A 17,537-nucleotide genomic window follows, 5' to 3' on the forward strand; every position below is an offset into this window, starting at 1 on the left:
GAATGGGGAGAAGCATGGGGAAATGCTGCAGGGATTAAGAAGTACAAATTGGTAGCTACAGAATAGAAGGGGGATGTTAAGAACAGTACAGGAAATGAGGTAGCCAAAGAATTTATATGCATGACCCATGGAAATGAACTAAGTTGGGGACTGCTGGAAGGAATTGGGGAAGCAAAGAGAGGAAAAAGCGGGACAACTGTAATAGCATAATCAATTAAATATATTTTAAAAAATAAAGAAAAAGAGGAATACAATTTGTCTTATGCTAAATTTTATAAACAGAACTTCATACTCCCTACATAATAGTGAAATAAAATATAAGACATCTTGAAATGAAAAATCAGTTTAAAAAATTTTAACTTATGAGCTAAATTAAGGAGTGATTCATTACTTTAAAAAAAAACAAAAACAAAAACCCAGACCATCACTGGTGGAAATGCAAACCAATGTGGCCACTTCAGAAAAGCCTGGCAGTACCCGAATTAAACACAGAGTTACAATGTGACCCAGCTGTCTTACTCCTGAGCATATGCTCAGAAGAACTGAAAACATACATCCATACAAAACCTGTACACAAATGATCAGAGCAACTTTATTCATAACAGCCCAAGTTAGAAACGAACCAAATGTCCATCAATTGATGAGTAAATAGTTAAATAAAATGTGGTAGATCCACACAATGGAATATGATACATGTACCACATGGATGAGTAAAAACTTTATGCCAAGTGAAAGAAGCTGCTCCCAAAAGATTACATATTACATGATTTCATTTATGTGAATGTTCAGAATAGGCAACAGAAACAGAAAATAGATTAGTGGTTGTTTAGGGCTGAAGGGAACAAGGTGATAGGGGATTCTAGGTTAAGGGTACATGGTTTCTGTTCAGATTAATGAACATGTTCTAAAATTGACTGTGATGATGGTTGCAAATACCTGTGAATATAATAAAAATATTGCATTATACACTTCAAAATGGGTAAATTGTATGGGATATAAACTAATCACTATAAAACTTTTAAAAGATTTTATTTCTCTATTTTTAGAGGGGGGAGAGAGAAAAAGAGGGAGAGAAACACCGATGTGAAAGAGAAACATCAATTGGTTGCCTCTTGTACGTGCCCCAACCAAACCTGCAACCCAAGCATGTCCCCTGACTGGGAATTGAACTAGTGACCCTTCACTTTTCGGGATGACACCCAACCAACTGAGCCACACCAGTTAAGGCTCAATAAAATTTTGTTACACAAAAAAATAAATAAGAGAACACACCATCCTCCACAGAACCTCTTTAGCTGCAAACCCCTCTAGTACATTTTACTCAAAACTCATCACTAATGCACCTGTATTATTATGGTAAGTTATTCTTTATTTTAAATTTATGAATATAGGTTTATAAATATGAAGGAAAGTAAATGGCAATCATAAAAACTAGCTCCTGATAAAAAGAACTGCACATGAACAACCAAATTCCTTTTTTGGAAAGGAAATTTTAAAGGATTTTATATTTAAGAAAATTTTATTCTATGCTTAAGAAAGAAGTTCTATATTTAAGCTCTCAAGAATATCCTAGGAACAGTACACTGGGATGCTAGCAGAGAATCTCACAGAATCCTTGTAGGCTATGCAGTGGGAAGTCAGGAAAAAGGCCACACCCAAAGGGGGCTTGATGAACTAAAGACAATCTCTAATTAGGTACTGCAGAATTCCAACCTACTCCAACTTCAAAACAGGACCAACGAGAGATCATACTCAGTGTGCAGCACACATGTTACAACCAGTCTCCTTCAGGACTGACTGGACAATTCCAGCACTGGAACAGATCCAGTCCACCAAGCCTAGTATTATCTTTGTTAGAAACACTGCACTATCCTCCCTGAAACAACCCTTCCAGAAGAGGTAGGACTTGTCTGCGTCTCCCTAAACCTCCTAATTGTCTTTACTAGTAGGTCATGGCTTATCATTCATGATGTTATCAAAACTCTTTTATATTTAACTTATTTAACTCATTAAAGAAACTTTTTAAGTTCTAGTTTGCCACACTTATTTACACTCTTTGGGATGGTTTATTTCTAAATATCACTGCTTTCCAGAGCAAAGAAGTGCTTCTATTCAATCCTTTGGTCCATAGCAAAGACTTCTTGGGCATTTCTTCAGCTTCATTATGTGACCAGAACCATGTGAGTATTCCAAGAGCAGACACACCCTGACTTTAGACAAGCCTTTGGTAAAAAGGCAAGGAGATGCCCTTCCGGATGCTCTTCCGGATGCTATATGTACTTGCTTAACTTTTTTTGGTGCCATATTAGCGAATGGAAATGATCTCTAGACAAGAGTGCACTAAAAACTACCTGGCATAATGTAGTTGTAATTGGCTCCAAAACAATCACCTTAAATTATCCTCTACTGAAACTCAGCAGCCACTGTTCCAACTTCTAAGCTTGTGTTTTATTCCCTCTCCCTTTCTCACACAAAGAAAGCCTGATGTCTATGGAAAACACAGTCAGAGGTCTTTACTCCATCTTCTCCTGCCAGGAGTTTGAACTGAATTGTTTTACGTGCCTGAGACCTATGAACATATTTCATAACAATCTATTCCTTACCTAGAATTAAACCTAATATATTTTGCTTTCTCTTGGATTTTTCCCTTTCAAACAGTCATTTGTCTTAAAAACATAATCCACATAATTTGTTCTGCTAATACCGTATTTTGCCATGTATAATGCCTTTTTGGCCCAAACTTCCAGGAAAAAAAAAGTCTTTTATTAATTTATTAATTTATGTATTTATTTTTTAGAGAGGGGAAGGGAGGGAGAGGGGGAGAGAAACATCAGTGTGTGATTCCCTTTAGTGCACCAACTGGGGACCCGGCCTGCAACCCAGACATGTGCCCTGACTGGGAACTGAACCAGTGACTGCCTAGTTCATAGGCTGGCCCTCAATCCACTGGGCCATACCAGCCAGGGCTTGTTTTAATTTTTTAATTCAATTATTTATTTATTTATATTTAGAAACAAAACTGATTATCATATTCCAGGGTATTATTTTGCACATGGGTATCATTATTGCTTTCTATAGTTACACTTTTAAGGCATAAGCATAAATAAAAGAATTAAAAATGTTTATATACATACAGAATTAGTACTACCCACGTATAACGCACACTCTTATTTTTCCATCCAAAAATGTGGGCAAAAAAGTGCACATTATACATGGCAAAACACGGTATATCTTTCAATCTATATATTTGAATAATATCCCTGTATCTAGCTAAATCATATAGTTTTCCATAATATTAAAAAGTTGGATTCCACTCCTCAGATAAAATTATCTTTCATGTCTGCTATCAACACATTTCTGTTACTTAAATATAGAATTTCACTTCTTCAAAATAAAATCCCTTTAGTAGATTATTCTGTATACTTATCTATAGGCCTGTAGTACTAGTGTCTTTGCCTATGCCCCTGAGGAATAATTTCTATTTCTATATTACCAAAGATTCTGGTTTTTGTGTTTTAGGCAAATGTTACTCTGTATTTTTTAAGCTACATCATTTTATTCATGCCACAGCCACCCCAAGACTTCCAAGGCATTTGTATGGATTAGAGTCCTACTTTGCTCCCACACATTGACTTTAGGTGAAATCTGGTACCCCTACTACTAACAAGAATGCTTCTCTACATTCTTACAACTTCACTGTCTAGTTCTCAATTACAGATCTGTTCTTCTACCTCTAATGTTTCTAGTGCTAATAGTAACCTGGTGCTGGTGGTTCCCTCCCATACAGGGCAGCACTACTTACACAAGGTGTTGATCGCGTATCTTGCGTAGCTGGATCAAGTCAGGTTTGATACTGTTCATTTTTTTATCTATTTCCCGGTTGTCCAAAGCTTGTTTCTTCAAATCCTGCTCTAGACGCATTTTGCTATCGTGAATCTCTCCCAGCCGTGATTTCAATTTGTCGTAATTCATCATAATTCTGTGAAAATATTTGATATGTTAAAGGTAAAACAGGAACCAAACAGACATTCTATAGAGTGAGCACAACCCTAATATTTTAAGTGCGGTCAACATCTACTGTTTTTACCTGGCCCACATCCATACCCACTCTACTTATAATAGACCCCTGATGGTGCCTGATGGGTTCCCTGACCCATCTCAGATTCACAGGTGAAGTGCCACACAACCCAGCCTGGACAATGAAAGTATTCCATTCCAACTTGGGGTGGTGAACACACAATACACATACACATGATGTATTATAGAACTATGTGCCTAAAACCTGTATAATTTTGTTAACCAGTGTCGCCCCAATAAATTCAATACAAAGGAAATAAGTATTCCATTCCATCCTATCCATACCCTCAGGCTACAGTGACTGCTGGTTCAGGAACAGCAGTAAGACCCCAACTGACTAATGAGAGTCAATTCCAGGCTATTGCTAGAACTATAATAAACAGAGATCTTTCCACTGGGATTGCTAAATTATGAATATGTACGTGATTCTAAGACTCCCGGCTGCTATTCTGCCATCTCATAGAGAAGCCTGCCTGAGGATAAAGCCAACACAAAGGAAAATGGAACCAAAAGACAAGAGTATAAAAGAGAATCCTGATGACCTTGTTTGGCCTTCGAATCAAGTCATGATTGAAAAAGTGAAGCTGTATGTATGATATCAAAAGATAATATAGCAGTTAAAAGCAATGGCTTTGCAGTCAGCCTGCCTAAGTTTAAATCTCTGGCCTGCTACTTACTGTGTGGCTATGGGCAAATTATTTAACTTCTCTGTGCTTTCATTTCCTCTTCCATTTAAAACGGGTACTTAAACAGCACCTACTTCACTGGGTTACTGTGTACATTAAATGTGGTGTGGTAATACATGTAAAGGACTAAACAATGCCTGACACATCTTAGTAAGTACTCAGTACATAATAGCTATACACTTCCTAGCACACAAAGTTTTGCTGTGCTCTGAATCTTTAAGGCAACAATTATCTACACCACTCATTTGTCATTCAATATGTGGTTTTACATTACTATTAAAACATTATCATGTTACTTTACCTCCCTTTGCAACTAAACTACAAGTTCTTTTCTATTTCTTCATTATTAATAATTGTCATTTATTGATACCATATGCCAAGATACACACACACATGCCCTTCTGTATCATGAATATGTATGTGTGTATCCCTTAATTCTCAAAGCATTTCAACAAGGTATTATCCACAGCTTACAGAGCAGAAAACAGGCTTGAAGAGTTAAGTAACTCAACCAAGGTCGCACAGCTAGTAAATATTCAACACAGAATTCAAGCCCCTGGTTTCAACCATTAAGCTATACTGCCTCACAGCACTAAGCCCTATTTTTTAGCACACAGAAGTTCACTGACACTTTGGTGCTAACATGAGAAATAATTTTGCTTTTCCCTTGCATAGGATTCATTTTTATTTGTTATCTACTTCTTCACTCCTCAACCCACTGTTACCTGCCTCAGTCTTCCAATATTCCACTAAATTTGCTCTTACAATACCCTTTTGGTTGCCCGAACCAACACTTCTCAGGCTGCTCATTTGCTCGTGTAATCTTATTTTTAGCATCTATCATCACCTACACACTTATGCCTCCCAATCTTTTCTGTACTGAATTCCAAATCCAATAGACTTTCAGGAACTCCATTTGGGTTCTCACAGGAACCTCAAACCCATTGGCTCCAACTCTAAACTCGCCTTACATACTCTAGTTAGGTGGATAAGACCATCCCTTAGTGACTCATATCCCTTAGTCAATAGAAATGATCTTTGACTTATCCTACAGCTATCATTGCTGCTCAGGCCTCAAGTCCTCAGCATTTCCATTAACTCCACCTCCTTTCCTGCTCTGGTTCAGGCCCTCACCACTTTTTAACCTGATGATCACAAAGACTACAGTTGTCTGTGATAGGCAGGCTGCCATTCCTGCCCACGGTCTTGTTCTACCTCCAGTTTATTCTGGGACTCCTGCTATTGATTTTCGGTTCAACAAATATTCAGTGAGTACCACTATGCACTCTCCAGAACCATAACAGGTGCTATAACTATCAGCAAAAATAAGACAACATCTTTACTTTCAACAAACTTGCAGCTAAGAGAGGGGCATTCAGTAAACGTTACATTAGAGATCAGGACCAGGTACTGTAGGGGTAGAGACAAAAAGCCCCCGTATCAGTTGAGGGAGTCGGAGGATTTTCTAGAGAAAGTCATGTCTAAGCTGAGTTCTACAAGGTGAGCAGGAGTTAACATTTAGGAGAATGGAGAAAGAATGCAGAAGAGAGGAGGTACAGTTTGGTGCCACTGGTGGGAACAGCAAGTATTTCCATATGGAAGCACTGTGAAGTTTGAGGGGTAAAAGCAAACACAACAGAGATTACTGGGGAAGAAAAGACGTCTTGTCTCACTGATGTTCTTGGAGGTATTGGGTGGATTTACCGTTCAATTTCCTTTTCATTCCCCTCTCTACGAAATCGCTCAATGTATTCTTTGCGATACTGTTCCTGTGTGTGACACTGCTCCTCAAATATTTTAATTGTTTCATTAAAAGCTTCAATTGCAGTCCGCTTCATCTGTATTTCCTATAAGAGAGAAAAAGAAAAGACATACACTTCATTTCTTTGCTTTATAATTTTGTTACTATTCCATATAAGACAATTTAGAAGTTTTTAAATAGCAATTTTCAACCTTTTTCATCTCATGGCACACATAAATTACTAAAATTCTGTGGCACACCAAAAAATAGGTATAATTTTGATTCAGTCACACTGGACAGCTATTGTTGTATTTGCTGTTACCATTTTTTTTAAAGATTTTATTTATTTTTTTTAGAGAGAGAGGGGAAGGGAAGGAGCAAGAAAGGAAGAGAAATATCAATGTGTGGTTGCCTCTCACACACCCTCAACTGGGGACCTGGCCCACAACCCAGGCATGTGCCCTGACTGGGAATCGAATGGGTGACCCTTTGGTTCACAGGCCGGCACTCAATCCACTAAGCCACACCAGCCAGGGCTGTCATTTTTTTTATTTGACCATCTAAGGGAAAAGAGGTCAGTACCCCTGACTAAATAGTCAGGTAATACATGTTTTTAAAATTCTCTTGGTCTAGCCAGGTGGCTCAGTTGGTTGGAACATCGTTCCCTGTGCACCAAAAGGTTGCAAGTTAGATTCCCTATCAGAACACGTACCTAGGTTGCAGATTCAATGTCCAGCCAGGGAATGTATGGGAGGCAATGAATCAATATCTCCTTCTCTCTCCCTCTAAAATCAATAAAATCAGTAAATATATCCTCTCTCTCTAAAATCAATAAACATCGAGAGTGAGGATTAAAAAATAAATATATAAAAATTCTTGTGGTACACTGGTTGAAAACCACTGGGCTGAAAACAAGACCCTTTATTTAATTCCTACTCTTATTACTTATATGCAAAATGCATCATTCAAACTCTAAAATAAAAGAACTACTACCTGAAGTATAGCTGAGAACCACTGCCTCTGTGCTGCTAAGAGGGATTAACCCTAAACAGCTTGAAGACAAGGATGAAGTTCTGCCTTTGCACCTACTGTACTGCTGACCCCCAGAAGATGCTGAAGGAGTGAGTGAACAAAGCAGAGGAGTCCATACACCAACATGCAAAGTCTTATTCCCAGAAGAACCCTATAAAGTCTAATTATTCTTACTTTCATTTCTAAAGCATGTAGTTTTCCAAATAGATTCATCATCAGGTTAATCTGATTAAAAGCAGAAAATGAAAAGGAGAATAGTTGCTAAAATCAGATGTGGAATAAGATGAAAAACTACAAACTTCATAGAACAAAGCCCAACAGACTAAGCCTTTCAGCAATAAGGTAGGTAGTCCCATACATTGCAATGAGCTCTGAGGGCTTCTGTAGGCTTTAGCATTACTATCCTGGGTTTACAATTTTTAAAGTTTGGTGCTTATTAGATAGTTCCTCAACTATCCAGCATTTATTAATCTCAACAAACGATTATTGAAAACCCACTATACAGAAAGTACCAAGTGGTGATAAAGAAGAGGATTTGTAATATACAGGTGAAATAGATTTCTAACCTTTAATATTTAATAGGTTTTGTTTTATGTCATGGTAGAGGAAATCAAGTGGGGTGAATTAGCTTTACAGAGGCTTCAAGGAGAAGGCAATATGTGTGCTAGGTCTTAAAGAATTGGGGTAGGGAAAATTCAGCATTGTATATAGAGGCATTGCATGGCATGGACATGAAATAATAGGGTATGTTCAGGAATAAGCAATTGTTCAGTAGGGTTGGAACATAAGGGGATTGGCTGATGAGGGAAGCTCAAACATTTATGATGTTCCATATTGTTGAGGTTATATCATACCTATCTCAAAAAATACAGTAAACATACTGAAATGCCCATATCTACATATTTAGCTATAAATTCTACAATTTGGAAATTATAGCGGAGAGTCTTGACTTCCTTGTAAGATTAAAAATTACCTACAAAGCACAGGTCCTGTATGTTCAAAGAAAACACCATTAACTAGAGTTTACTAACACTGTTATATGTGTTGGTGGGGCAGCAAACAGAAAGGTTTTTGGTATCACTGCCAAAGCAGCAGCTTCCCCACAAACAATGCCACTATGCCTACCACCAAAACTATAAACCTATCCATCCCCTTTTCTTCCTTCTCCTTATTTTACTTGTGTTATGGATAACACCTCTGCTTCCTTTCTCAGGTACTTCATCCATCACATCAGCCAGCCCCTCTGACATCATTAACTCTCCCAGTCTAATGGTTCCTTCTCATCAACATACAAACAAGTTCTAGTTACACCACTCTGAAAAAAAATCCCAAACCCTAAGTTCTCTCCCAGTCACAGTTAAGCTTCTTGAAAAAGTTGTTTATATGGCTCTCTTTCCTCATCTCTCATTCACACTCCAACTCACCGTATTCTGGCTTCTGTACTCACCATTCTACAGGCCCTTCCAAGACCACCAGTGATCTCACTGCCAAATTCCCATCTCTTATCCCAATCCATCAATCCATCTTAAGTCCTATCACTCTTCCTCCTAATTATATGTAATCCAGAAGTCAAATATCCTCATATGCCATCTTTTAGGTCTTATCCCCTTTTGCCAACTCTGACTTATATACCATCTCTTTCCCATTATCAGGGAAGAATTCACTTACATCAAAGCAATCCAGATTTTACCTAATATTTCATAGAAATAGAGAGGAGGTCTGCGATATTCATAAACACTGTAACACAAGGAGGTCTATAAACAGAGGAGGTCAATTCTTTAATCTCTCTTTAACACTTACTGTCCCAACATATCTCCTGTACTACTAATCACTGGATCCCTCCCTCTCCTTCTCCACCTCCCAAAGCTTTAAGCCTCCGTGGCCCTTCTGTGCTCAGTCCCTGCTCTGAAATCTCACATAGAGAAATTTAGCCATCATCTAAATTCGACCCACTTGGGGCCTTTTGATTGCCTCCATCTACCCCCCCACACCCAATGCTCCAACCAGGGATTCCAAGTCCAGAATCCAGTGTCATTTCAGCTGCTCAGAATGCATAATCTGCTGTGAAATCCCCAGCATTACTAAGCATGTTCGCAGCATGTGGGGTTTTCTCTGCCTTCTCCAGTCATGAGAGCAGAAATACAGCTCGATACCAAGCCAAAGCTGCATGCGACAGTGGCCATTTTTTCTAGCCTCTACCCACAGGAGGGTTAGCCCTCCCTAGACTCCATTTCATACCATGACTCTGACTCTATGCCCTTGCCAAGGGTGGAGTGCTTTTAGTTCATTACCTTCCATATATTCATTCAAAAATAATTGAACACTAGCCCTGGCTGGCGTAGCTCAGTGGATTGAGTGTGGGCTGGGAACCAAAGTGTCTCAGGTTCAATTCCCAGCCAGGGTACATTCCTGGGTTGCAGGCCATAACCCCCAGCAACCGCACACTGATGTTTCTCTCTCTCTCTCTCCCTCCCTCCCTCCCCCCCTTCCCTCTCTAAAAATAAATAAATAAAATCTAAAAAAAAATAATAATTGAACACTAACTCTATGCCAGGTACTATTTGAAGTGTTTGAGATACATAAGTGAATAAGCTTAGATAAAAATTTCTGCCCTCACCCTGGCTGGTGTGGCTCAGTGGACTGAGCACCTGCCTGTAAACCAAGGGTTGCTGGTTTAATTTCGAGTCTAGGACACATATCCAGGTTGCAGGCCAGGTCCCCCAGTAGGAGGTGTGCAAGAGGCAACCATACATTGATGTTTCTCTCCCTTTCTTTTTCCTTCCCTTCACCTCTCTAAAAATAAGTTTTAAAAAATCTTTTTTTAAATTAAATTTTTAAAAAAGATTTTACTTACTTATTTTTTTAGAGAGGGGAAAAGAGGGAGAAAGAGAGAGAGAGAAACATCAATGTGTGGTTGCCTCTCACATGGCCCCCACTAGGGACCTGGCCTGAAACCCAGGTATGTGCCCTGACTGGGAATCGAACCTGTGATGCTCTGGTTCGCAGCCTGTGCTCAATCCACTGAGCTACGCCAGCCAGGGCTAACAAAAAAATCTTAAAATTTTTTTTCTACCCTCTAGGAACTTATGGTTTAAGAGGTTATACAGACAATAAATAACAGACATGGTAAATAAATAAAGTACACAGTTTGTTAGTAGGTAACAAGTACTATGAAAAGAAGTAGAGTGGGAAAAGAAATTTGGAATATGAGTTACAATTTGAAATAAAGTTGTCAGGTAGGCCTTATTTGATGACAACATTTGAGCAAAGACTTGAAGGAGCTGAGGGGGCTGGCCAGGTGACTGTCTATCTGCGGGTAAGGGGATGTGTTTCAGGCAAGGAAATGGCCAGAACAAATACACAAAGGGAGGAAACAGGTCTAGTATATTCACAGGACAGCAAAGGGGCTAGTGTGACTGGCGTACAGCGAGAAGAGAGTTTAGGAAATGAGGTCCAGACTTCCCATCAAGATGGCAGCACAGGTAAACAGGGTACTGGCCTCTTCCCACAACCACATCAAAATTACAACTAAACTACAGAACAGCCATCATTCAGAACCACCTGAACCTGAATGAATGGAAGTCTTACAACTAGGGAATTAGTGTCATGCATAGCCTAAGTATTTAACAAACATTTTTGGATGATCATACTGAACTTTCAAACCAGATTCTCTGCCTCTCTCCCACACACACTCACTCAAATATAGTTGGGGTTGCCCTTATCTCCAACTTAAAGATGGGAACTTTAAACACAGACTCTCTCAATGGACATAAGCAATTTTTAACATAACCAGGATTAGGAAATAAATCTCCTGAATTCTAATTCAGTTAGTTTTATGTATTTTAAGAAGGTAACACATACACACAGAAAGAATATATCAAATATATAAAGGATATATAAAGGGTAAGTTTTCTACTTTTGGACTCTTACTGTCTTAATGATCTTACCCAGAGGATATATCAGTTTCTGGCCAGAAACATTCTGAGCACGTTTTTTAACATGTACACATGTAACACCCTCTACTCTCTTTTTTTAAAACCATGAATAAAAGGATACTACATACATTTTTCTATAGCTTGCATTTTTTACTTAATATATCTTAGAAATCACTCAAGATCAGTAAACACAAACTTCCTCATTCTTTCATGGTTGTAGAAGACTTTCTGCCCTGGCTGGTGTAGCTCAGTGGATTGAGTGCGGGCTGTGAACCAAAAGATCACCAGTTTAATTCCCAGTCAGGGCACATGCCTGGGTTGTGGGCCAGGTTGCCAGTAGGGGTCACATGAGGGGCGACCACACATTGATGTTTCCCTCCTTCTCTTTCTCCCTCCCTTTTCCTCTTCCTAAAAATAAATAAATAAAATCTTTTTTTTTTTTTAAAGACTTCCTCCACATCCCCTGCAGCTTAGCTATGATCTGGTAGACATGTCTATCCAGTGGGAGGAAAGTGGAGGCAGTTTGTGTTTCTAGCAAGTAGCCTTAAAAATAGGAAATCTTCTTTTCTCTTTCCTATTCTTCCCTCTTGTTTGCTAGAATATAGTTGTCATGGCTGATATTGGAGTAAGCCATATCCAAAGATAGAAAAGCATCAAGACAGAAGAACCCTCAGCCCTAATGATTTTGGAGTTGCCATAAAACGCCTGAACTACCTATACATAAAAGAAAAATAAATGTCTAGTGGAAGCTTTTGTTCTTTTGTTATTTTTTGTCACTTGCAGTCAAACCTTATCCTAGTTAATACTGATATAAAATATATCCTCAACCAATAAAATAGTGATTTATGAATGGGAGAGAAATTTATATCATCAAAGTCTCAAAAAGACTCTTTAAGATATTAAGACAACTAAAGAATGTCAGGCGAATTAAAGAAAATCTGATGTAACTATAACGCTGCATATTTACTGGCCTAAATAACAAAACTGTACTAACCTGGGATGTTCTGGTATATTCTTCATATAGCCTGTCATATTCTTTACTCTTTTCCTGATACTGAGAGTGGTACTCCTGTAGTTTTTTACCTACTGCATCAATATTATCTTCTTTTACCAACTGATCCTATGCAGGCAAACAAAAGAAATAAAGAATATTAACAATTCTAACATAAATTTTCACATTTACTTATTTTTTAAAATTTTTATCTATTTATTTTTTATTGTATTTCTACTGTAAGTTTAAGTCACTATAGTAACATCAAGCATGCAAATACACTAAATTCTTTTGTTAACACTAAGATCAGTCTTTATATCACAACAAAAATTATTAACTTAAAAATTAATAAAGTATAAATAGAAAACATAAATAAAAGTATATTTACATACTTAATAAATACATGCAACAAGCTATTAATAGCTGCCACAAAATAAGTCCTAAAATTCTTAAATCTTCAGTAGAAATTTTTAAGTAGATTTTTTTAACTGATAAGCCTGATGAATTAGAATCAAATGAGGCTCTTAAATAATGACTTGCTAAATAGCTATCAAGAACTTTTGTAATCATACCTGTTGGTATTTGGACACTGGGTACATCAGCTTCACATCAAGTTTGGGATTGTACTGAGCAAGAGATTCATGATGATAGTGGTTAATGAGCTCCACCACGGAATTAAATGTCAGAGGATCAGAAAAGCCATATTTACCATCTCGATGATAGATCTTTATTAACTTATTATTGCCTCCCTTCCTGTGAACAACAAGAAAACAAGGGTAGATATTTTTCCCCAGCATTCTACTGAAGTACTACTTTCATATGAAGATACAAAAGCTTGATGTCACATTCCAGCCTCAAAGTTTTATTATGTTGAGGCTGGAACAGGCAAAAAGATATATAAAATTATGTGTATAATAGTATATACAATATCATGTTATTTTTACAACTATTTCTTTTGTCTATAAATATCTTACTTAATAAAGGTCAATATAATCACTTAAGAAAAATACTGTATTGTATCTTTAGTTTATTTTCTGAATGAATTATCTAACTTAAATTCTATTAGTATATTTTAAGGAAGAACAGAAACAACCTCTTTAGGACCCAGAGCTACATGGCTGTGTGTCTACAGAGGGAAGCAGAAACCATCTCTATATGAAGGGGGATGATAAACATTTGTCACACAATCACCAACAACACCCGAAGTTTTATTGTCAATGACCAAACAAAATTAAGCTGCTTGAATGATTTATGACTGAGTAATATATCTAGACCTGACATTATTTTGTCTTTTATATTTGCTTATAATTCTTGGAAATTACTCTTTAGGCCACGCAGTATGTAAATGATTCAAAGTCATTCAGCTGTTTTACAAAGTATAGCTTTGGAAGAGCCATTTACATTAGACCAGTGTAATTTGATTCTTGAATAGTTTTAACCACTTTTGTTTATTGAGTTCTATCCAATGGTGCCTTAAAAGGTAATTTATAACCAAAGCTTAAAATGGCAATGTTTTGTTAAGTCCTTTAAGGTATAATCTAAAACAAAATCAAGTTGAATCACTGTATCTTAACAAAATACTGCACAGTACCCATTCAACCCTTCTTATAGCAGCATGCAGACTTAATGAGGGGGAAATATGTCTCTAATTTATGTCATGCTATTATACATGATAAATGAGGTACTGGGATCTGTATGAAAGTTCAAATACAATAGGTTTGAATTTATGGATTGATTTGAATTAAATAATGCTTCGAAGGTAAGTATTTAGATGAAAAATCAGTCCTATAAAATGTACATTAGAAGGACCACATAACCATATGTAATTCCTATAGGTGAGTATACCCCACATATATTCACAATAAATGCAAGCTGCTGTCTCTGCTAAAGCAAAGTTAAAAGGCACTCATTCATTCAAAAAAATTATTGAACATCTACTATGTGCCAGGAACTATATGACTGTAGGTGGATATAGTAACAAGCCATCCATAATCCATGCTTTCATAGAACTTACAGTTCAGAAGCATGAGGAACATACCTCCATCTTTAAGCTTATAAAGAGCATAAAGAATTTCTCATCAAGATAGAACATAAAAATAAACTATCAAGTGGTAATAAATCCTATGGAAAAAAATTAAACAGTAAAGGGAAGAGACAGTTCTGGGAGTAAAGGAACTGCTGTTCTATTTATGTTGCAGAAGGGAAAACCACTCTGTTCAGAGTCCTAAACATAAGTGATAGCACAGCAGATATCCAGAGGGAGAGTTTTCCAGGCAGAAAGGAACAACAGTGCAAAGCCCTTGCGGTAGAAGCAAGCTCGACATATTCAAAAAACAGCAAGGAGGCCAGTGATGCTGGGGCTGAATTAGAAAAAGGGAGAGTAGTAGAAGATGAAGTTAGACACGTAAAAGGAGTGTAGATCATGTAATAATCTATAGGCCATTGTAAGGATTCTGGCTTTTACTGAGTAAGATGGGGAGACACAAGAGGGTTCTGAGCAGAATGGTATCATTTATCTTGTGTTTTAAAAAGTTCACTAGCTGTTGGGTTGAGAAGAGACCATGCAAAGTACACAAGGGTAGAAGTGAAAAGATCAGCAGGCAGACTATTAAAATAAACTAAGCAAGAGAAGAGGATGTCTTGAACAAAGTAATAGCAGTGGAGACACTGAGAAATGGTGGGATTCTGAATAGACAGGGTGCAACACAAATAATGACCCCCTTTTTATTACAAAATCTCTTTTTACAAAATCTAAGCATGCAATTCTGTAATATAACAGTATTTGACTCACACATACCATATGACATTCTAGATGACATGTTTAAATTAAAACTATAAATTATTACACCCATATTATTAACCTACCAACAACCACAATCAAGCAGGCATTACTTCTACTGGACCCTGTATTTTGAAGTGAGAGCTGACAGAATGTGCTAATGGCCTAAATATGGGCATGAGAGAAAAAGACATAATGATTTCAAGGTTTTCATCTTAAGCATTTAGAAGAATGCAATTGTCATTCATTGAAAATGAAGGCTATATTTTTTTAAAGATTTTATTTATTTATTTTTAGGGAGGGAAGGAAGGGGGAGAGAGAGAGAGAGAGAGAGAGAGAGAGAAACAGAGAGAGAGAGAGACATCAATGTGCGGTTGCTGGGGGTTATGGCCTGCAACCCAGGAATGTACCCTGGCTGGGAATCGAACCTGGGACACTTTGGTTCCCAGCCCGTGCTCAATCCACTGAGCTACGCCAGCCAGGGCGAAAATGAAGGCTATATTTAAAAAATATATATTTAAACAGGAAAAAACATTTTGCCTTTAGACAGGATAGGCAAGAGATGTCTAGTGAACATCCAAGAGCAGATGACTGGTCCAGCGGCCTACTGGAAGACTCTGAAGTTTAGAAGAAGGTCTGGGCTAGAGGTATAAAAACAGTCACTCTATAGATGTTATCTGAAGATAAGCACAGCTAAACAAGAGAAGAGGTCCAAGGTCTAGGCCCTAGGGTTCACCAATATTTGCTAGTCAGGGAAATGAAGAACCAGCAAAGGAAACCAAGAGAGAGCAATTAATGAAAAGGAGAACTGAGAGTTTTAAGAAAAAAAAACTTTTAAGCACTTCAACAGAGAAAATGGTCAACTGGGTAAATGACTTGGGACTGACAAAGTAGAGATCACTAAGTGATCTTGACAAAATGGTTTCAGTGGAATGCTAAGGTGGAAGCCTGACTGGAATGGATTAAAGAGAATAAAAGGAAAAAGAAATGCCTTGGACAACTATCTTGAATAATACTACTGTAAATAAGAACAGAAAAATAGGGAAATAGCTAGACAGAGAAATAGGGTCAAGGGAATTTTCTTTATTTACTATTCTTAAATGGGAGAGTAGAGCATATTTATATGCTAATGGTGACTCAGTAGAGAGACAAAAACTGTTGATCCAAAAAAAAAGACAAGATAATTCCCAAGGCGGTGTCCTTGAATAAATTAGATAGAGTCAGGATCCAGTCGCAAGAGGGAGATCCTGAACAAGAACAGGAACAGTCTCCCTGCTGGAAAAAGAGAAAGGCAACCTTCACATTCAAGTGCAAATCTGTTGATAACTTGGCAATAGTAGCGTAAGGGAGTTAGATCTCTTCGGACAGCTTTCATTTCTCAGCAACTTCTGTAGGTAAAAGGGGAAGAAATATTGTTGATTTGAAGAGAAAAAAAGAATATGTGAAATTGTCATCTAGGAAAGTGGGAAAACAAATGGACTGGGGAGATGCAGAAATTCACCTAAGCAATACTAAAGTCCTGCTTAAGATTAGTAGTCACAAATTTAAACGTGAGACTGATGGGGGACTCAAATGTTGGAAAACTTTTAGTTTCAGGTAACAGTTAATAAGCCTAGCAATCAATGCATGTGAAAAGCTATTGTTTCAGAAACTGAAGGTGTGACCCACCCTGACTCCAGGAGACCACTAGCAGTTCCACCTTTGTACCTCAGGAGGACTGCAAGCAATCAAGATGGTATCTGAGCCATTGTGCTCCAGGGTGAGACGCCCACCACCCACAGCACAGAAAAAAGAATGCTGCAGCTTTTATCTGATTAACTTTTCCCCTGAATTTCAAACCCCTTACCTACACTTTTCTTCTCCTTATAAAAAGGGTTGGTTTAAAATGGGGTTTAAGATGGTTTCTTAGGGTACAAATCCACCGTCTTCTCAGATCACCAGCCATCTGAATTAAAGCGCCCATAAAGATTCAATCCCTGTCTCTGCTTATTGGGGCTAATAGGTGACAAGCAGCAAGAACACCACCTTTTCCATTTTCAAGAGCAGTCAGCATGGTGTATTTTTCTTCAAACTTGACTGTCCAGGTATAGGCGGGAATAGACAGAGGTGAATTTGCCAAGTGTTGGAATATAGAAAGGTGACTAAAATGGAGGGAGAGAAGAGCAAGTTTGCTGAGCATATATTCACAAGGGTTATTTTAACAATGGACCAGGGACTCTTAAGTAGGGAGGGAAGTGAAGATATGAAGAAACTGGAGAATAGTGAATTTCTAATTGTATGTTTCTCTCCCTGACAT

At 37.8% G+C, this 17,537-nt stretch overlaps 1 protein-coding gene across 3 annotated transcripts in view; it reads right to left on the reverse strand.

The window, feature by feature from the left end:
• The window catches only part of PIK3R3 (phosphoinositide-3-kinase regulatory subunit 3), a 117,932-nt gene that overhangs the window by 18,456 nt on the left and 81,939 nt on the right, over window positions 1-17,537 (reverse strand). For all 3 annotated transcript variants that reach the window (XM_036026017.1, XM_028511378.2, XM_028511379.2), the window contains 4 exons: window positions 13,035-13,215; window positions 12,466-12,591; window positions 6,468-6,610; window positions 3,803-3,979 (listed from right to left, as the gene is read on the reverse strand). In XM_036026017.1, coding sequence (XP_035881910.1) covers window positions 3,803-3,979; window positions 6,468-6,610; window positions 12,466-12,591; window positions 13,035-13,215 — 627 coding nt within the window. The remainder of the gene's footprint in view (window positions 1-3,802; window positions 3,980-6,467; window positions 6,611-12,465; window positions 12,592-13,034; window positions 13,216-17,537) is intronic.

Source organism: Phyllostomus discolor, chromosome 5, assembly GCF_004126475.2.
Source record: "Phyllostomus discolor isolate MPI-MPIP mPhyDis1 chromosome 5, mPhyDis1.pri.v3, whole genome shotgun sequence".
Classification (NCBI taxonomy): Eukaryota; Metazoa; Chordata; class Mammalia; order Chiroptera; family Phyllostomidae; genus Phyllostomus; species Phyllostomus discolor.